The 22,634-nt window shown below is 46.6% G+C and overlaps 1 protein-coding gene across 1 annotated transcript in view; it reads right to left on the bottom strand.

The window, feature by feature from the left end:
• LOC137332685 (sodium/hydrogen exchanger 2-like) overlaps positions 1–22,634 on the bottom strand; it is a 148,554-nt gene that overhangs the window by 22,534 nt on the left and 103,386 nt on the right. Inside the window, exon 9 of the mRNA XM_067996632.1 lies at positions 13,233–13,335. Within this exon, the coding sequence (XP_067852733.1) occupies positions 13,233–13,335 (103 nt within the window). The remainder of the gene's footprint in view (positions 1–13,232; positions 13,336–22,634) is intronic.

Genomic DNA, 22,634 nt, shown 5'->3' on the forward strand with positions numbered 1-22,634 from the left:
CCTTGTATTGCGAGAAAAACCACTGAGAACAGAAGAGTGAAAAACACAACAGGTTCTGAACCTGAAATTTCTTGATTGAGAACGTTTTTCTTCAAGTTTGTGTTGAGTTATGCAAAGCCTACGTGCTTCGCTGGGTCATGGTAAACATAGATTACAAGGCACTGATGGACATTATGGGCATAATTTTCACTCGGAGCCGGGAATCCCGAGCATCCGCAGATATTCGCGTGGGGAACCCGGAAGCAAATTGAGTGCGTTGCAATCTGAGATCCCAACTCAATTGAAGGTGAGTATTGGAGCGTCTGGGTTTCCCACACTCCAGGCAGCCAGATTGACAGGCTGGCTACCTGTCGGCAGTGAAAGGAGCCGCAAATCAGAGAAGGGGGGTTCGGGAGGGAGGGGTGGAGAGACCATCGGGCTTGGGAAAAATCGGAGGGTGGGAGGACATGGACGACATCGGGGGGGTCAGCCAACATCGGGAATTGGGGGTCAGCAAGCGACGGCATTGGGGGGGTCCAGCCAGCATCGGAAATCCGGCGGTGGGGGGGCTCCTGCATCGGAGGGGTTGTGGGGGTGCGTCGGCCGAGCACAGGGATCTTGTCGGCCAGGTAAGCTTGTTGGGCCTGGATGAAGCACTCTGCTCCTCCGGGCCCACAAACAGTGCAATAAAGGCACTCACCTCATGGATCCGGCCCTTCCCACCTGCTTTCACCTGACGTGAATCGTATTTCAGTGAGGTACATTGCCCTTTTAAGTTTCGGCCCAAAGGCTCTAAGTGTGGGCGGGACATCCTGGTGTCTGCTGTCCACACGCAGACAAACCTTCCTGGGTTAAACGCAGAAGTGGGCGAGCTGGAGCCGGGATGCGATCCAGTTTCAAAAAGCTGTTATTTTAACCTCCCACCCGCCCCCAACCCACCCGTTCTTGGGAGTTAATATTTACCCCATATGTGGAAGATTTTAGACTGTTGCACACATTTGCACACACTGAGCCACACAGTATTGGGGTAGAAATCTTTTCTTAGTAAGCGATGAGGTTAATCAGGGCGATGGGTGAGGAGCTTCACTAACACTAATCATGGGTGGACTGGAGTAAAGAGGTGTTTGGATCAGTGCTGCTGATCGCACGTCCCCTTTGTGCAGGTTGAGTGAAGTGGGTTTACAGGGCAACAGGTCATACATACTTCCTGGTGTTTCCCCAATTACAGGTAAGCCTCCTGCATTACTTGTTCAAGTTGAAGGGCCTCCAAGTGATAGTCTGACAAGTGAAGCCATTTCAAACACAAGCACATGGCACTTTAATGGATGGAATGAAAACAACACCGTAGAGCAAAGTTCCACCTTTAGCCTACAGCAGTTTCAGAACCAAGGCAAGTGGGGAGCCTTTCCATACTACCTGTGAGACTGGTCTTGTCAATGGGGAAGAAACTGTGCTTTAATATGAGTAGAATCACTTCACTTGGGTGCTTCGGGGAATATTGTTAGAAAATGGGTTTTAAATAACTAATAATTCTCAGAGAGATGCTTTGGTGGTTATTTGGAGGATAGTGACACTATTTGAAGGTGCTTTTGTGGGAGCATAAGAGTAATTACAGATTATGTGAGGAAAGGTTAGCTGGTAGTCTAGCACATGGTTTACACCTGGACAACAAGGTCAAAATCTACCCCAGTCTGTTCCGTAACGGATGAGAGCCACTTACCGAACTGGTCATTGGCACTGAATTCAAGTAGTACATAAGAACATAAGAAATAGGAGCAGGAGTAGGCCAATCGGCCCCTCGAGCCTGCTCCGCCATTCAATAAGATCATGGCTGATCTGATCCTAACCTCAAATCTAAATTCATGTCCAATTTCCTGCCCGCTCCCCATAACCCCTAATTCCCTTTACTTCTAGGAAACTGTCGATTTCTGTTTTAAATTTATTTAATGATGTAGCTTCCACAGCTTCCTGGGGCAGCAAATTCCACAGACCCACCACCCTCTGAGTGAAGAAGTTTCTCCTCATCTCAGTTTTGAAAGAGCAGCCCCTTATTCTAAGATTATGCCCCCTCGTTCTAGTTTCACCCATCCTTGGGAACATCCTTACCGCATCCACCCGATCAAGCCCCTTCACAATCTTATATGTTTCAATAAGATCGCCTCTCATTCTTCTGAACTCCAATGAGTAGAGTCCCAATCTACTCAACCTCTCCTCATATGTCCGCCCCCTCATCCCTGGGATTAACCGAGTGAACCTTCTTTGTACTGCCTCGAGAGCAAGTATGTCTTTTCTTAAGTATGGACACCAAAACTGTATGCAGTATTCCAGGTGCGGTCTCACCAATACCTTATATAACTGCAGCAATACCTCCCTGTTTTTATATTCTATCCCCCTAGCAATAAAAGCCAACATTCTGTTGGCCTTCTTGATCACCTGCTGCACCTGCATACTAACTTTTTGATTTTCTTGCACTAGGACCCCCAGATCCCTTTGTACTGCAGTACTTTCCAGTTTCTCGCCATTAAGATAATAACTTGCTCTCTGATTTTTCCTGCCAAAGTGCATAACCTCACATTTTCCAATATTGTATTGCATCTGCCAAATCTCCGCCCACTCACCCAGCCTGTCTATATCCCCTTGTAGGTTTTTTATGTCCTCTTCACTCTCTACTTTCCCTCCCATCTTTGTATCATCTGCAAACTTTGATATGTTACACTCGGTCCCCTCCTCCAAATCGTTAACATAGATTGTAAAGAGTTGGGGTCCCAGCACCGACTCCTGCGGAACACCACTGGCTACTGGTTGCCAGTCCGAGAATGTACCATTTATCCCAACTCTCTGCTTCCTGTTAGATAACCAATCCTCCACCCATGCCAGAATATTACCCCCAATCCAGTGATTCTTTATCTTGAGCAATAATCTTTTATGTGGCACCTTGTCGAATGCCTTCTGGAAGTCTAAATACACTACGTCCACTGGTTCCCCTTTATCCACCCTGTATGTTAAGTCCTCAAAGAACTCAAGCAAATTTGTCAGACATGACTTCCCCTTCGTAAAGCCATGCTGACTTTGTCCTATTAAATTATGTTTATCCAAATGTTCCGCTACTGTCTCCTTAATAATAGACTCCAAAATTTTACCCACCACAGTATATCTAGTGTTAAAAATCATTTCCAATCCTGTTACACAAGATAAGGGCTCATGGGGTTGGGGATAATATATTAGCGTGGATTGAGGATTGGTTAACAGACAGAAAACAGAGAGTAGGAATAAACAAGTCATTTTCAGGTTGACAGGTTGTAACTAGTGGGGTGCCGCAAGGATCAGTGCTGGAGCCTCAGCTATTTACAATCTACATTAATGACTTAGATGAAGGGACCGAGTGTAATGTATCCAAGTTTGCTGACGATACGAAGCTAGGTGGGAAAGTAAACTGTCAGGAGGACACAAAGGGGTAAATTCTAACCTTGCGGCAGGATCTCAACGGGGGGGGGGGTCAATAAGCGGAAGGGAAACTGGGAAAAAACTTTCGTGCTTTTTCTCATGCGAGTGCGTCTAATTTGAAGGCCCTTAATGTTACTTCCGGGTTTTGGTCTCCAAGCTGCGCAGCGGGCATACTGTGCACCCGAATGACGTGCTGGGAACTGGAGTATTTAAAAGGTCATTGCAAGCATGGATTTTGAGGGAGAAAGGAGGAATGTTCAGAGATGCAGCATCACAGCTGCTTTAGCAACTCATCTCTGAAATTGTTACTGGCCGGTTTCAGGGGAGCTGAGCAGCAGGAGCACAGTGTCAAGGTCATGGGTACAATGCAGGAAGCGCTTTAATGACCTAACCAGGTCAGGAAAAGTGAGTACAGTTACTGATTCAACTACATCCTGTGGTGTACAATACCCCACCCCCCCTCACTCTGTCCTGCCAAGCCTACTCCATCACATCACTCCTTACACCCACTTAAGTCTCAATCAACTTACCTTCACTTTCTGTGCACTTCCTCACCTCTCCATTTATTCACCCACCTCTCCCACTCACTCCAATCCTGATGCAATGTGATGAATCTGTCTGATATTCACCCTCTGATGAATCTGTTTCATTGTCAGCCTCACCCAAAGCAATGCATCCATCGGGTGACCACCTTCAGTCATTCACAGGTCTGCTCTTTCTCCCCTTGTAGGAGAAGAGAGCACAAAATGCACGGGAGGGGATTAGGACTGGAGTGGGGGTACCACAAATAGTGTCCTTGAAAGATTCAGAGGAGGAAGAGGACGTGTTGGAGCTCAGCCACACGGTTGAATGCCTGGCCATTGGAGATGGTGAGATTGGCAACTCGCAAACGGCTGGTGACAGAACTTTAACATCCTTCGCACACACCGTGAGTTGATGTTATCAATGATTGACCTGTTGCACACCTCAGGATGCTCATTGCAAACGAACTTCTGTGATGATTCTTAATATTAATGTATGTTCTCTTCCATGGCTTTCAAGAAGTGGTGAAGAGGCACACAACGTGGACGAGGGCGATTCCTCAGAGGAGCTCCGTGCCTCTGAGGGAGCACCGTTACATCATAGCGAGCCATCCACCAGCGCAGATACGCACACCTCAGTGGGGCCTATTCGAGAGGTAGTTGAGTTGTCACCTGGTGAATCAACACACACAAGTGAGCACGAGCAGACACTGGTGGCAGGGGCAGCTGTGGAGAGTCCGTGTCAATGGGCGCACTCCTCTCCAGGCTCTGCTCAGCTGGACACAGATGCTGAACCCTGGGGGCCATCCTTGAAAAGGAGAATGATCGAGGTAGAGATGCACTTTTGCAAAGTACTGGAAGACATGCCACGCGCCCTCTCCACAATAACGGAGAGGATGGAGGAGTCCACCTCCAGCATCAGTGGATTGGTGACGCAGGTAAGTGCGGGAATGTCTGCGATGGAGAGACTGGCAGCTTCTCTGAGCTTCAAACACGACTCACAAATTAGTCCATTCAGGCCCTGACAATGGCTGTGTGGACTCAGGGTGACCAACATTCTGCCACCTTGAACAGGCAGACAGATACATTAACAACGGCCTTACAAGGCATCACACATGTCTTCCAAACTGTTGTCCAGCAGGGTGGTAGGAGTGATGTGGGCCTGGCCCAGGAGAGGGATGATGGCGAAAGGGGACATGGAAGTGGGGACTCCATTCAAAGCGCTCCCATGTCCCACCCGTTGCCCCTCTCTCAACCAATACCCACAATGCTGCCTCCTCTCCTGATGGCTGTGTCTGCCCCTGCACAGGTGCAGGTGGAACAGTCTTTGGCGGGACCCTCACGGGCTCCAAAACCCAGAGGTTGTAGGCAGAGAGCACCTCAGCAGTCAGGGCAGGGACCTGAGCAACCTGCCACTACCTCTGCTGAAGCCACAAGGGATTCACCATGTAGAAGTGGTAGGAGGAGGAAGGCGAAGGTTTTGAGATCACCACGGGTATGATCAAGGGTGTCTAACTGAATGTCTCTTTTTTTTCATTTTCAGAATAAATGTCATACTAGTCACCAGCACTGCCACATCTTGGCCATTCTTGAGTCCCTTTTGTGAAAGCGTCTTGCATGTCCCTCATCATCAAATATGAGTGACTCCCTGGCATTACGAGCAACCAGGTGTGCCGCTACTCTGCCGATGGGGTTGCCCATCGTCCTCCTCCTCCTCCTCGTCTTTTTCAATGTTGATGGTAGGTGCGGATGCTTCATAAGTGCATGGGACCTCATCCACCTGTAACCCTCTCTGCTGAGCGATGTTGTGCGGGACGCAACACACGACAATTATTCTGGAGACCCTCACTGGTGAGTACTGAAGGGCTCCCCCAGATCGTTCCAGGCACCTGAAGCACATCTTCAACATTCCTATGGCTTGTTCAATGACAGACCTGGTGGTGATGTGAGTGCCGTTGTACTGCTGCTGTGCCTCCCTGTTGGGGTTTCTCAGAGGTGTCATGAGTCACGTCTACAGAAGGTATCCCTTATCTCCAAGGAGCCAGCCTCTGAGTCAGTTTTGTGCGTGGAAGAGGGCCAGGATGTTGGATTCAAAATGAAGGAATTATGGCAGCTGCCAGGGAATCTGGCGCACACCTGCAGAAACCTCCTCCGGTGGTCGCAAACCAGCTGTGCACTGATGGAGTGATATCCCTTTCAGTTTATGAACAGTCCTGGTTCATGTGGAGGTCCTCGGATTGCTACGTGTGAGCAATCAATTGCGCCCTGCACCCGTGGGAAGCCAGCCAGAGAGTTGAAACCCACTGCCCTCTCAGTCTGGCTGATGTCGTTGATAGGAAAGTTGACATAGTCGGATGCCCTGGCAAACAAGCCATCGTGACCTGTCGTATACACTTATGTGCAGACGACTGAGAGAAATGGAGATGCCACCGGTGGCGCCCTGGAAGGATCCGGAGGTGAAGAAATTGAGGGCAGTGGTTACTTTAACTGTAACGGGCAATGTGTGCCCACCAGGCCCAGCCGGGAGCAGCTCTGCATGAAGGAGCGGGCAGATATCTGCGCCCACCTGGCGACTCAATCTGAGCCTGTGTAGGCACTGCTCCTCAGAGAGGTCCAGGAAGCTCAGCCTCTGTCTGTAGACCCTCTCATGTGGGTAGTGCCTCCTGCGACCTCGGCCCCTCCGTTGGTCCCCTCTCTGCTCTTCTCCAGGTCCTTGCGGCGCACCTCTGTCTTGTGGACCTGCAGATCCCAGAACTGCATGGGGTGCCTGTAGTGGATGCACTGTGGAATAAATCCATTGAGCCCCGCCCATCCTGATGGTGTCAGTTTGAGGGGGTTCAAAGTGTAGGCAAATATGTCTGAACACAAGAATTCTGAGTGTGAACAAAGAAATCTCAGTCTAAACACTAAGAACTCCCAGTCATTGTTTGTCTGAGAGAACTGAGTGCCAGCTGCAAAAACTCACCTTTTTTTCATGTCAGTCGTTAGTTTAAAGGTCGAAATGAGGGTCGGTTGCAACTCGCCTCCGTTTCCATGGCGTGTTTCAGAGGCCACGGGAGACACATTCAGAAACACATAAATGGCTTGTTTAACTCAATACACAAAAATGTAACATCCTTAAGTGGTTTAAAAAGCTTAATTGGCCCTTTAAATATCATCCCGCCGGCTTTAAGTGCTGGTGGGACTTCTGGGTTTCAGAAGCAGCACGCGCACACCCAGATCCGTCTGATCAAACCCGGAAATCGGCGGGTTGAAGCCGCGATGCAGTCCCACTCCCAAAACCGACAACTTTCACTGCCCACCCGTCTCCTACACACCCATTCTTGGGGTTAAAATTTACCCCAATGAGTCTGCAAAGGGATATGGACAGGTTAATTGAGTGGGCAAGAAGGTGGCAGATGGAGTATAATGTGGGGAAATGTGAGGTTATTCACTTTGGTAGGAAGAATAGAAAAACAGAATATTTTTTAAATGGTGAGAAACTATTAAGTGTTGGTGCTCAGAGAGATTTTGGGTGTCCTCGTATCAGAAACACAGAAAATCAACATGCAGGTACTGCATGCAATTAGGAAGGCAAATGGTATGTTGGCCTTTATTGCAAGGGGGTTGGAGTACAAGAGTAAGGAAGTCTTGTTGCAATTGTACAGGGCTCCTGGGATGAGAGGGTTGTTCTATGACGAGATTGAGTAGAATGGGCCTATATTCTCTGGAGTTTAGAAGAATGAGAGGAGATCTCATTGAAACATATAGGATTCTGAGAGGGCTTGACAGGGTAGATGCTGATAGGCTGTTTCCCCTGGTTGGAGAGTCTAGAACTAGAGGATATAGTCTCAGGATAAGGGGTCGGCCATTTAGGACCGAGATGAGGAGAAATTTCTTTACTCAGAGGATTGTGAATCTTTGGAATTCTCTACCCCAGAGGGCTGTGGATGCTCAATCATTGATGCGGATACACAGTGTGAACGGAGAGTTTGGCACGTGTGGGAGTTTAAGGGTTAATCTCTTGTGGGAGTTTAAGGGTTAATCTCTTTAAAATCTAGTGCACATTGCTTTCAACTGTTTAAGTTCAATTGCAATTAACTGTTTAAGTTCAATTTTAAAGTTTAAATTTTTAAGTTTCTGTCAGGCTTCAGCAGAGGGAGCTGCTGTAGCAAGTTAATTGGTTAGCTAGATTAAACTGGTACTTGAAGGTGGGGCAGGCCTGACTCATCTGAGTCTCAAACTGTAGAAATGCAGGGGCCTGTCAGTGCGAACAGCACGGTGTGCGGATACACAGTGTGAACGGAGAGTTTGGCACGTGTGGGAGTTTAAGGGTTAATCTCTTGTGGGAGTTTAAGGGTTAATCTCTTTAAAATCTAGTGCACATTGCTTTCAACTGTTTAAGTTCAATTGCAATTAACTGTTTAAGTTCACTTCGGTGAAGTGGGGGAAGGAGGTGCTGCTTTGCCTTGCTTTTCATAACTTTATCCCCAGAGCGGCAGTGGACCTGAGAGTAGAAGATTGAGATTGGGGAATAAAAAGCAGCAGTAGACCTGCAACAAGAGACAACTACTGTGCGACGTCACAGGTGAGGCAGGAGAGTCCGAGAGGTGAGCACAGTATAAAAGGAGAGACCTAGAGCGGGAGGAGAGTCTGAGAGTCTAAGGCAAGTCATAGCAGCAGAGCTCGCACCCGTGATATGCTCCTCCTGCACTATGTGGGAAGTCATGGACACTACCAGTGTCCCTGGCGACCATGTGTGCAGGAAGTGTGTCCCGCTGCAGCTACTAGCTAACCGTCTTTCGGAGCTGGAGCTGCGGGTAGATTCACTGTGGAGCATCCGCGATGCTGAGACTATCGTGGATAGCACGTTCAGTGAGGTAGTCACACCGCAGGTAAAGATTACGCAGGCAGAAAGGAAATGGGTGACTGCCAGGCAGAGTAAAAGGACTAGGCAGGTAGAGCAGGAGTCCCCTGGGGCCATCTCCCTCTCAAACAGATATTCTGCTTTAGATACTGTTGGGGGAGATGGCTTATCAGGGGAATGCAGCAAGAGCCAGGTTCGGGGCACCATGGGTGGCTCTGCTGCACAGGAGGGGAGGAAGAAGAGTGGCAGGGCTATAGTGATAGGGGATTCAATTGTAAGGGGAACAGATAGGCGTTTCTGCGGCCGCAAACGTGACTCCAGGATGGTATGTTGCCTCCCTGGTGCTCGGGTCAAGGATGTCACAGAGCGGCTGCAGGGCATTCTGGAGGGGGAGGGTGAACAGCCAGTAATCGTGGTCCATATCGGTACCAACGACATAGGTTAAAAAAAGGGATGAGGTCCTGCAAGGCGAATTTATGGAGTTAGGAGATAAATTAAAAAGCAGGACTTCAAAGGTAGTGATCTCAGGATTACTACCAGTGCCACGTGCTAGTGAGTATAGGAACAGGAGAATAGACAGGATGAATGCGTGGCTGCAGGGATGGTGAAGGAGGGAGGGATTTAGATTCCTGGGACATTGGGACCGGTTCTGGGGAAGGTGGGACCTGTACAAGCGGGACGGGTTACACCCGAGCAGGACCGGGACCAATGTCCTCGCGGGGGTGTTTGCTAGTGCTGTTGGGGAAGTTTTAAACTAGAGTGGCAGGGGGATGGGAACCTGAGCGGGGAGTCAGAAGGGAATAAAATTGAGAGCAGCAAGAGAGGGGAAGACCCAGGGGAAATCTACAATACAAATAGTACAAACAGTTATTCAAGAACAAGTGAAAGGGAAAAGCGTAGAGCAGCGGAAAGAAAGTGTACTTTAGGCACGACAGATAAAATAAAAACTAGAAAGCGTAAGGCGATTAACCCAGCATCAAAGCTGTGGCAGGGGGTTGGGAACCTGAGCAGGGAGACAGAGGAAAGCGTGTCAGGAAGGGACAGAAGGTATGGAGTAAAAGGTAAAGTGTTAAAAAAGGAAAAAGCAGGAACCAAGTGTCACAAAACATATTTGAAAGTTCTTTATCTGAATGCACAAAGCATTCGTAACAAAATGGACGAGTTAACGGCACAAATAACTACGTATGGGTATGATCTTGTGGCTATTACAGAAACATGGCTGCAGGGTGACAACGACTGGGAATTAAATATGCCAGGGTATTTAACAATCAGGAAGGACAGGCAGGAAGGAAGGGGAGGTGGGGTGGCTATGTTAATAAAGGAAGGAATCACTGTAATACAGAGAAATGATATTGAGACAAAGGATCAGGATAATGAAACAGTTTGGGTAGAGATAAGGAATAATAAGGGGAGAAAAACACTCGTGGGCGTAGTATATAGGCCTCCTAATAGTTGCAACTCTGCTGGAAGAAGTATTAATCAGGAAATAATTGGGGCATGTAATAAGGGAACAGCGATAATTATGGGGGATTTTAACTATCATATTAACTGGACAAATCAAATTGGGCAGGGCAGCCTTGAGGAAGAGTTTATTGAGTGTATTAGGGATGGATTTCTTGAGCAGTATGTAACTGATCCTACAAGGGGGCAAGCAACCTTGGACCTGGTCCTGTGTAATGAGCCAGGATTAATTAATAATGTCCTAGTTAAGGATCCCCTTGGAATGAGTGACCATAACATGGTTACATTCCATATCCAATTAGAGGGTGAGAAGGTTGGTTCTCAAACAAGCGTACTGAGCTTGAATAAAGGAGACTATGATGGTATGAGAGTGGAATTGATTAAATTGGACTGGGAAAATAGATTAAAGGGTAAGACGGTACATGAGCAGTGGTGTTAATTTAAGGCGTTATTTTACAACTTACAAAAGATATATATTCCACTGAGGAAAAAAGGGTGTAAAAGAAATAACAGCCATCCGTGGCTAAGTAAAGAAATTAAGGACAGTATTCGACTAAAAACAAGGACATATAAGGTAGCCAAACTTAGTGGGAGGATAGAAGATTGGGAAGTCTTCAAAAGACAGCAAAAAGTAACTAAAGGATTGATTAAGAAAGGGAAGATAGATTATGAAAATAAATTAGCAAGAAATATAAAAACAGATAGCAAGAGTTTCTACAGTTATATTAAAAGAAAAAGGGTGGCTAAGGCAAACGTAGGTCCCTTAGAGGATGAGACCGGGAAATTAATGGTGGGAAACATGGAGATGGCAAAAATGCTGAACAAATATTTTGTTTCAGTCTTTACAGTAGAGGACACTAAGAATATCCCAACACTGGACAAACAGGGGGCTCTAGGGGGGGAGGAGCTAAATACGATTAAAATCACTAAGGATTTGGTACTCAGTAAAATAATGGGACTCAAGGCGGATAAATGCCCTGGACCTGATGGCTTACATCCTAGGGTCTTGAGGGAAGTGGCAGTAGGGATTGTGGATGCTTTGGTAATAATTTTCCAAAATTCTCTGGACTCAGCAAAGGTCCCGGCAGATTGGAAAACTACTAATGTAACACCCTTATTTAAAAAGGGTAGTAGGCAGAAGGCTGGAAATTATAGACCAGTTAGCCTAACATCTGTGGTGGGTAAAATTTTGGAATCTATTATTAAGGAGACAGTAGCGGAACATTTGGATAAACATAATTTAATAGGACAAAGTCAGCATGGCTTTACAAAGGGGAATTTGCTTGAGTTCTTTGAGGACATAACGTACAGGGTGGATAAAGGGGAACCAGTGGACGTAGTGTATTTAGACTTCCAGAAGGCATTCGACAAGGTGCCACATAAAAGATTATTGCTCAAGATAAAGAATCACTGGATTGGGGGTAATATTCTGGCATGGGTGGAGGATTGGTTATCTCACAGGAAGCAGAGAGTTGGGATAAATGGTACATTCTCGGACTGGCAACCAGTAGCCAGTGGTGTTCCGCAGGGGTCGGTGCTGGGTCCCCAATTCTTTACAATCTATGTTAACGATTTGGAGGAGGGGACCGAGTGTAACATATCAAAGTTTGCAGATGATACAAAGATGGGAGGGAAAGTGGAGAGTGAGGAGGACATAAAAAAACCTACAGGGGGATATAGACAGGCTGGGTGAGTGGGCGGAGATTTGGCAGATGCAATACAATATTGGAAAATGTGAGGTTATGCACTTTGGCAGGAAAAATCAGAGAGCAAGTTATTATTTTAATGGCGAGAAACTGGAAAGTACTGCAGTACAAAGGGATCTGGGGGTCCTAGTGCAAGAAGATCAAAACGTTAGTATGCAGGTGCAGCAGGTGATCAAGAAGGCCAACAGAATGTTGGCTTTTATTGCTAGGGGGATAGAATATAAAAACAGGGAGGTATTGCTGCAGTTATATAAGGTATTGGTGAGACCGCACCTGGAATACTGCATACAGTTTTGGTCTCCATACTTAAGAAAAGACATACTTGCTCTCGAGGCAGTACAAAGAAGGTTCACTCGGTTAATCCTGGGGATGAGGGGGCGGACATATGAGGAGAGGTTGAGTAGATTGGGACTCTACTCATTGGAGTTCAGAAGAATGAGAGGCGATCTTATTGAAACATATAAGATTGTGAAGGGGCTTGATCGGGTGGATGCGGTAAGGATGTTCCCAAGGATGGGTGAAACTAGAACTAGGGGGCATAATCTTAGAATAAGGGGTTGCTCTTTCAAAACTGAGATCTCCACATCATTTCAAAACTGAGATGAGGAGAAACTTCTTCACTCAGAGGGTAGTAGGTCTGTGGAATTTGCTGCCCCAGGAAGCTGTGGAAGCTACATCATTAAATAAATTTAAAACAGAAATCGACAGTTTCCTAGAAGTAAAGGGAATTAGGGGTTCCGGGGAGCGGGCAGGAAATTGGATATGAATTTAGATTTGAGATTAGGATCAGATCAGCCATGATCTTATTGAATGGCGGAGCAGGGTCGAGGGGCCGATTGGCCTACTCCTGCTCCTATTTCTTATGTTCTTATGTTCATACGATAGATTTTTGGATTCTAGGGGAATCAAGGGATATGGGGATCGGGCGGGAAAGTGGAGTTGAGGTAGAAGATCAGCCATGATCTTATTGAGTGGTGGAGCAGGCTCGAGGGGCCGTATGGCCTACTCCTGCTCTCATTTCTTATGTTCAATATAGAAACCATGTTGTGGAATATATTCAATGCAGAACACATATGGCATAGAAAATGAGAAAACCCATAAAGTACAGGAACACGTTGAACGTTTTCTATTGTCACTCTGGCATCATCTTGTATTTCAATGGGACCAGAACTACAAACCAAACCAGTGAAAGTTGGAGTCTCACAGGTCTGAGACCTGGATTCCTCTGCACTTTAGAAATAAGCATTATGTTACAGAATGAATAAAGTTTCATACCGTTTGCCTTATTCGATAAAGGTTTCTTATCAAGAGCTCCCGCATGTTATCGAGCTGTTCTGGAGGAATTGGACTTTTAGAAACTTCGGCGGTTTGTTCGTCGCTGTTTCAGGAAGATTAAAAACATGATTAATTATCGCAGCATGTAGAAGCCTACAATGCACCAGATCTTGCCAGTTAGTTTCCTAGTAGTTCTTTCATGACAGTGAAAGTTGTTCAATCCCTGCATTACCAAGGATTTTGCATTCTTGTATTTCATTATTTTAAGTCACCATTTCTAGTGAACCCGGGGCTGGAAGAATTCACTGTCACAATTAGGGGATGACACCTGTCTGGTCTTGGATCAGACGGTCTTGTTTTTAAATGAGCTGGCTGAACATTTCTAAAATTTAAACCAGACACCAAACCCCCAAGAACGGGTGGGTTGGGAGCGGGTGGCAAATTAGAAATAGTTGTTTTTTGAGTCGCGACCACAAAGTTTTCTGACTTTATATTCCCAGTGGGGGTCCTGTACTTTAATGCGCCCAAAATTACCCCCCAACAGTCTGGTTTGTAGGAGAAGAAACCCATTTTTATGCCCACTTGTTTCTGTGTGTGCTGACATGGAAACACAATGTCGAATCATCAGCCCGTTTGTCACTCCGCCTGCTTTTGTTTTCCATTGAAGTTAATTTGATATTGTCTGTTTTGTAATACCGTCCAAGGTGAGTTTCACCCCCATTAACTATCGGACGTTAGTAAATTCCGATGACCAGAGCACTCTGTAGTTCCATGCCCTAGTGGCCATTTTTCATGTGGAAACCTAGATGGTGGGTTTCAGCGGGCTATTTGGCTGCGGGGGAACTACAGCTGCCTTCCACATGTGTACTTACTAAAAGCAGTCGCTGGATAGTAATCGAGGGGCTGATTTTTCTCTCCCTCCTCCAGGGGCAATGAGGTCAATTACAATGTCCCATTGCGATCTCCACCACCTAGAAGGTCATGGGCAGCAGGCACATGGGAACACCACCACCGCCTGCATGTTCCCCTCCAAGTCGCACACCATCCCTACTTGGGCATATATCAGCTGTTCTTTCATTGTCACTGGGTCAAATTCCTGGAATTCCCTACCCAACAGTATTGTGGGATAACCTTCACCGCACAGACTGCAGCGGTTCAAGAAGGCAGCCCACGATTACCTGCTCAAGGGCAACTAGGGACGGGCATTAAATGCCGGCCTTGCCAGCGCGCCCACATCCCGAGAATTAATTTTTTAAAAATTGCTGACCGGCTGAGATCAGCAAAATTATCATGGTTTTCAATGAATTTTCATCATCAGCAAAGCAACTGTCAGAACTCTTAACTAGATTCCCAGCCCTTTTCCTGTCCCTGTCTTGTTCCTGGTTTGGCTTTGGATTGGGCTAAATGTGGTAACACTAATTACAATAACCTTGTCCAACTACTTGTTTATGTATATCACTAATCAACATGGCCACCATATCACGTCCAAATACAATTTACACCAGCTAAAGCTGACAAACTCAGACATCTGCTGCTGTATAATCTGGGAGTGGCACTGTGCGCACATACTACAGCTCGAGTTACTTGTATTGTCACTGCAGCAGAGATGTCAAGATGTGAAAGCCTTAAAAGTAGAGCCTGTAATCAGTCACTGATTTCTAATAATTGAATCGGTCAAGTTCCACTTACTACAACGGCTTGTGTATCGGAGATTGAATTCCAAAAACCTGCCCATTCATCTGTGAAAATCATTAATCGGTGGATGTCCATGGAAGTTGTGTGCTCGCTGACCTACATTGGTTCCCGGTCCACCAATTTAAAATTCTAATCCTCGTGTACAAATCCCTCCATGGCGTCGCACCTCCCTATTTCTGTAACCTCATCCAGCTCTAAAACCCTCCGAGAGCTCTGCATTCCTCCAATTCTGGCCCCTTGTGCATCTTTCACTTCCTTCACCCCACCATTGGTGGCCATGCCTACAGCCGTCTCGGCCTTAAGCTCTAGAATTCCCTCCATAAACCCTTCCACCTCTCCAACTCTGCCTCCTCCTTCAAGATGCTCCATAAAACCTATCTTGTCACCTGTCCTAATGTCTCCTTCTTTGGCTCGGATTCAATTTTTGTCTGGTTACACTCCTATGAAGCGCCTTGGGGTGTTTTACTATGTTAAGGGTGCTATTTAAATGCATGTTTTTGTTGTTATGCAATAGGGAGGAGCCATGATATGATCGCATAATCTCATTGTGCATGAACTAGTGGGGCCAAATAACAGAATAAGTAATCACCTCTCTTATAAAGAGATAAGCAGTAGACAGGGCATGGAGGTATGCTTGAAAGCAGCCCGGATCAAAGAATCGACACTACAGCATTGTAGCCCTATCCCTTCAAATGCAGCTCTCCGCTGGGAACAGGGGAGCGTTGTATCTACCCTGACATACTAACTCAAGGGGCTTTATCTCAGGAGGCTGGAAGTTTTGCGACAGTTGTATAAAACTCTGGTTAGACCGTATCTGGAGCACTGCGTTCAATTCTGGGCACCGCTCCTCAGGAAGGATATATTGGCCTTGGAGGGGGCGCAGTGCAGATTCACCAGGATGATACTGGGGCTAAAAGGGTTCAACTGTGAGGACAGGTTGCACAAATTTGACTTTTATTATCCTGAGTATAGAAGATTAAGGGGTGATCGAATTGAGGTGTTTAAGATGATTAAAGGATGTGATAGGGTAGATAGAGGGAATCTATTTGCGCTGTTGGGGGAGTCCACAACAAGGGGGCATAACCTTAAAAATTAGAGCTAGGCCGTTCAGGGGTGATGTCAGGAAGCACTTCTTCACACAAAGGGGAGTGGAAATCTGGAACTCTCTCCCTCCAAAAGCAGTTTGAGGCTGGGGGTCAATTAAAAATGTCAAAACTTAGATTGATAGATTTTTGTAAGGTAAGGGTATTAAGGGTTAAGGAACTAAGGCAGGTAAATGAAGATAAGATACAGAGCAGCCATGATCTAAATGAATGGCGGAACAGGCTCGAGGGACTCAATGGCCTATCCTGTTCCTGTATCATAAATATAAAGGTAGGGGGAATTCCATGTACTGTAACTGATGGAAACTCTGCAACAGGCTGTCTCCAGGAATATATTACTAATGAACTTAATTGCTTGCTCTGACACAACGGTAGAAATTATTGTTGGTGACGTTATCATTACGAGCACTTAATGCACTCTTACCAAACTGCACTGTCTGCTATCTTAAAGCGAAGCATTAACCTGTTTATTTTAAATGGAATAATGCCACTGTTGATATAGTGGAGAGAGCAGTTTGGAATGTGCATTCATATGATAACATCACTGGCAGTTTCCAGCTACAGTTTCTGTCCTGCAATTTGCTGCACCATGTTCGGGTCCTGTCACATAATGTGCTGAATTATTGTGCACACTTACACTGGCTGCTTTATTTGGTAAGGTTTGAGAAACATCTGGATGCTCTGATTGGCGTGTGGGAAAACAGGATAGTCGGTCCTTTGTTTCCGAATGGCCTGATGTGCAGGGTTGGACATTACCTGGAGGTTTCATCACATGACCTCCCGCCTCCAACTGCCCCACCCAGTCAGATTGCCTTTTTTTCCCATTTCTAATAATTTTATAACTAATAAACAAAAATATTCACAGAAAATGAAATAAAACACACAATTTTTTAAATGTCCTGATGATTTTTCTCCTCTGTTGCTCGCAGCAGTACCCAGGGGATTAATATTTAATTCCTGGAGACTGCAGGACAATCCTGGAGGGTTGGCAACCCTACTGATGTGGCCTTGACTGCCCTCTTCATCCATGGCCTTCTGGACAAGTCACGGTAGCACTGATTTCAACTGTGGCGTGCGGGGGCCGAAGCAGGCGGCAAACCGGCCGCCCCTCTCCCCCCTACCCCCTCTCTCAGCCACGAGAGGCCCAGGAGATTTCAACTCCCAGGCCTCATTTAAATGCTGAAAGGGAGAGTCCTGCTCGAACCGGTTGGGAACGATGAGGCGGTCGACGAGCGGGAGTGGGATTGCGGACAGTAGGAGGACACCGCCGGGGTCCCGAGGGAACGGTCTCTGGCATAAAGTAAGTGTGCGGGGGGAAATCCTGAGGCAATCATGGTCAGGGCAGGGCGGAGGGAATCCCTGGGCAGGGAAGGCCCAAGGTTTCATTGTGGGGACTGAAGGAGCACTCCTGTCTCACCTGGCCCTCAAGAAAACCTTCAGAATATCAAACATTTGTACTCACCGTCTTGTCACTATCCTGCCTGCTGCTGGGCACTGAGCACCTCTGTCCCCGTCGGCAGTTAAAATCGCATCGGGGTCTGAACTACATCAGACCCGGCATTTAAATAATATGAGGCACCCACCGGTCTACGGCGGGTGACCCTGGTGTTGCCGGAAACCCGGCAGTTAAAATGGCGGCATGCGCAAGGGGATCAGGAACGTAGCGCTGAGAGTCCGCCCTCCACTTTAACTGTCTGCCCACCCTGTCCCCGCTTAGCAGGCAGGGTTAAAATAGTTCTTTGTTTGCTTCTGTGAAACAAAGGATGATTGGTGATCAATGCAGATTCTTTTTTATTTATTCGTTCATGAGATGTGGGCGTCGCTGGTGAGGCCGGCATTTATTGCCCATCCATAATTGCCCTTGAGAAGGTGGTGGTGAGCCGCCTTCTTGAACCGCTGCAGTCCGTGTGGTGAAGGTTCTCCCACAGTGCTGTTAGGAAGGGAGTTCCAGGATTTTGACCCAGCGACGATGAAGGAACGGCGATATATTTCCAAGTCGGGATGGTGTGTGACTTGGAGGGGAACGTGCAGGTGGTGTTGTTCCCATGTGCCTGCTGCCCTTGTCCTTCTAGGTGGTAGAGGTCGCGGGTTTGGGAGGTGCTGTCGAAGAAGCCTTGGCAAGTTGCTGCAGTGCATCCTGTGGATGGTACACACTGCAGCCACAGTGCGCTGGTGGTGAAGGGAGTGAATATTTAGGGTGGTGGATGGGGTACCAATCAAGTGGGCTGCTTAGTCTTGGATGGTGTCGAGCTTCTTGAGTGTTGTTGGAGCTGCACTCATCCAGGCAAGTGGAGAGTATTCCATCACACTCCTGACTTGTGCCTTGCAGATGGTGGAAAGGCTTTGGGGAGTCATGAGGTGAGTCACTCGCCACAGAATACCCAGCCTCTGACCTGCTCTTATAGCCACAGTATTTATCTGGCTGGTCCAGTTAAGTTTCTGGTCAATGGTGACCCCTAGGATGTTGATGGTGGGGGATTCGGTGATGGTAATGCCGTTGAATGTCAAGGGGAGGTGGTTAAACTCTCTCTTGTCAGAGATGGTCATTGCCTGGCACTTGTCTGGCGCGAATGTTACTTGCCACTTACCAGCCCAAGCCTGGATGTTGTCCAGGTCTTGCTGCATGCAGGCTCGGACTGCTTCATTATCTGAGGGATTGCGAATGGAACTGAACACTGTGCAGTCATCAGCAAACATCCCCATTACTGACCTTATGATGGAGGGAAGGTCATTGATGAAGCAGCTGAAGATGGCTGGGCCTCGGACACTGCCCTGAGGAACTCCTGCAGCAATGTCCTGGGGCTGAGATGATTGGTCCCAACAACCACTACCATCTTCCTTTGTGCTAGGTATGACTCCAGCCACTGGATTCATATTGATTCCCACTGACTTCAATTTTACTAGGACTCCTTGGTGCCACACTCGGTCAAATGCTGCCTTGATGTCAAGGACAGTCACTCTCACCTCACCTCTGGAATTCAGCTCTTGTCCATGTTTGGACCAAGCCTGTAATGAGGTCTGGAGCTGAGTGGTCCTGGCGGAACCCAAACTGAGCATCAGTGAGTAGGTTATTGGTGAGTAAGTGCCTTTTGATAGCACTGTCGACAACACCTTCCATCACTTTGCTGATGATTGAGAGTAGACTGATGGGGCGGTAATTGGCCGGATTGGATTTGTCCTGCTTTTTGTGGACAGGATATACCTGGGCAATTTTCCACATTCTCAGATAGATGCTAGTGTTGTAGCTGTACTGGAACAGCTTGGCTAGAGGCGCAGCTAGTTCTGGAGCACAAGTCTTCAGCACTACAGCTGGGATGTTGTCGGGGCCCATAGCCTTTGCTGTATCCAGTGCACTCAGCCGTTTCTTGATATCTCGTGGAGTGAATCGAATTGGCTGAAGACTGGTTTCTGTGATGGTGGGGATATCGGGAGGAGGCCGAGATGGTTCATCCACTCAGCACTTCTGGCTGAAGAAGGTTGCAAACGCTTCAGCCTTGTCTTTTGCACTCACGTGCTGAACTCCACCATCATTTAGGATGGGGATGTTTACAGAGCCTCCTCCTCCCATTAGTTGTTTAATTGTCCACCACCATTCATGACTGGATATGGCAGGACTGCAGAGCTTTGATCTGATCCGTTGGTTGTGGAATCGCTTAGCTCTGTCTATAGCATGTTGCTACCGCTGTTTAGCATGCACGTAGTTCTGAGTTGTAGCTTCACCAGGTTGGCACCTCATTTTTAGGTATGCCTGGTGCTGCTCCTGGCATGCTGTTCTACACTCGTCATTGAACCATGGTTGATCCCCTGGCTTGTTGGTAATGGTAGAGTGAGGAATATGGCGGGCCATGAGGTTACAGATTGTGCTGGAATACAATTCTGCTGCTGCTGATGGCCCACAATGCCTCATGGATGCCCAGTTTTGAGCTGCTAGATCTGTTCTGAATCTATCCCATTTAGCACGGTGGTAGTGCCACACAACACGTTGGATGGTGTCCTCAGTGTGAGGACAGGACTTCATCTCTATGAGGACTGTGTGGTGGTCACTCCTACCAATACTGTCATGGACAGATGCATCTGCGACAGGTAGATTGGTGAGGACGAGGTCAAGTAGGTTTTTCCCTCGTGTCGGTTCGCTCACCACCTGCTGCAGGCCTAGTCTGTTAGCTATGTCCTTCAGTACTCGGCCAGCTCGGTCAGTAGTGGTGCTACCGAGCCACTCTTGGTGATGGACATTGAAGTCCCCCGCCCAGAGTACATTCTGTGCCCTTGCTACCCTCAGTGCTTCCTCCAAGTGGTGTTCAACATGGAGGAGGACTGATTCATCAGCTGAGGGAGGACGGTAGTTGGTAATCAGCAGGAGGTTTCCTTGCCCATGTTTGACCTGATGCCATGAGATTTCATGGGGTCCGGAGTCAATGTTGAGGACTCCCAGGGCCACTCCCTCCTGACTGTATATCACTGTACCGCCACCTCTGGTGGGTCTGTCCTGCCGTTGGGACAGGACATACCCAGGGATGGTGATGGCATCAAACAACAGTCCGTTCCTCGTGGTTCTTTTTTTCCAGAGAGGGGAGCAATAGCATTGTGTGTGCGACTATAACGTGGCTACAGCTGTGCTTAGTACAGAGCTACAGGTTTCAGTGTGTTCCAGTCCTACATTAGACTCTCTGCAAAATGCAAAAACCACATTTCTTAATAAAAAAACATTTGCTGGAAATAGACAGCAGATCAGTCAGCATTAGGAGTGACTGTTCATCAGTACCCGTTAGTCATTCTAATGATAGATTACACTACAACTTTAACATCAGTGTGAAATGGCTCCCAGTTCACAACAACGCTGACCTTGCATAAATCTGAAGACAAGGTTCGACTTGACTTTAGAGTGAAGTGGACTCTTCTGGGGAGTCTCACTCTGCTTTGCACTGGTATCAAGTTGGGCCCTGACTGTAAATTAAGCTGCATTCACATTATACCTGTAGAGTTAATATAATATGAAACCACTTCACAGCAATGCTTATAGTTACAGTGTGAATGGGCCCCACCGGCTCCCTTATTCTCTCCGACGCTAATCGATCTGCTGCGTATTTCCAACCGTACAGTTTTTTTGTCAACTCAGTGTTTTTAAATGCTTGATTCCACATATGAAAAATCTGAGCTGGCTACAATACAGCTCAGGGAGACAGAACTTTAACATTACTCTAAATATCTCGACAGCTGCTTAAGAATGAATTTTGGATCTCAATTACAAGGGAGCTTTATTCAATAACTGCTTCGTAGTGAATCATCGAAGCACATTGGGATATAAATTCATCTTGGACAGTAGTCCAAATTGGGCAATAGTGAATCGGCAATCGATTTTGGACTCCGCCTGAGACTCATTTATACCCCAGTGATCCTCTACTTTTAATGTAAATGCAGAGTTTTCATTCCAAGTTATAATTTCACTATATATATAAAACTTCACTCCACATCAATAAAACAGTTGCTTGTTGACCAAGCTGGCTTTTTAGAGGTCGTGAAAGGAGCTGTAGAAATCCAAGTCTGTCTGTCTGTTTTTCTTTCTTATATCTAACTCTCATTGTATTTCCTGCACTGTGATCCTTACACTGCAGCTTTACCTTGCACCCACAAAAATAGATTTACAGGTCGAACTCGGTATAGTTCTGACCAATGCCACATGCAGATTTCTTGATTGTAGAGAGGAATTGTAGAGAATACTAAAGTCGTGCAAAATCTTTAAGCCTTTAAGCACAGTGATGGACCAGTTAGACTAACAGGATGCTTTCTCCTCTTACTATATGTTTAGCCAGCAGTAAGACCGACTTGTATATGTTTATGTTTTCTATAGCGACAGCACTACATTTGTAGAATTAAAACAGAGAGGGAGAAGAGGGCAGATACAAAATAGCCAAGAATATATATTGATGTTTACAGTTCCAATGAAAGCATCCTGAATGTTTTAAATAAAATGGAGTTTTTAAAAGTAATATGATGGGCCAGAATTTGCAGTCAAAATAACGGTGGGGCTAATGGCACTCGCCATTATTTATACACAAATGGTACAGCAACTTCAGGTGAGGGGCAGATACGCGGTTAAATGCAGATATCCAAATGTTGCTGTCTGAGTTGTACCACTCCACCGTTAGCTTAGCGAAAATGGCATCTCACTGTCTGCCTCCCCATTGAAATGCATTGAGCGGCGTGAAGTTCCTGGATTTGTGCTGTAGATACGAACTAAACTCGCCACAGGAAGTTAAGTCTTGTCATTTCAGTCTAAGTGTCCTTTTAGCGACGTACCAAGTGTTAATTACTGCCAGTCAACCTCTCCGACACTGAAAATGAACTATTACAAGTGTGGGGTCTCACTCCTTCAGGTTTTAATTGTTGGAGATTTTAAAAATGTAAAATTTAAAATTTAAAACATTTTTTTTTACTTTTGCTTTCTGTCTCTTTTTTCTTAATCCAATCTTTCTTTCCCTCTCTTTATTTCTCTTTCTATACTGATTTGACATTGAATTCACCCACTCTAATTTACACTTCCTGCTCAGTCCTTGTAGTGTTCATTTCACAATCCTTCAATCTGGTTAAGGAGATAACCAGTTGC

Source organism: Heptranchias perlo, chromosome 15, assembly GCF_035084215.1.
Source record: "Heptranchias perlo isolate sHepPer1 chromosome 15, sHepPer1.hap1, whole genome shotgun sequence".
In the NCBI taxonomy this organism is placed as follows: Eukaryota; Metazoa; Chordata; class Chondrichthyes; order Hexanchiformes; family Hexanchidae; genus Heptranchias; species Heptranchias perlo.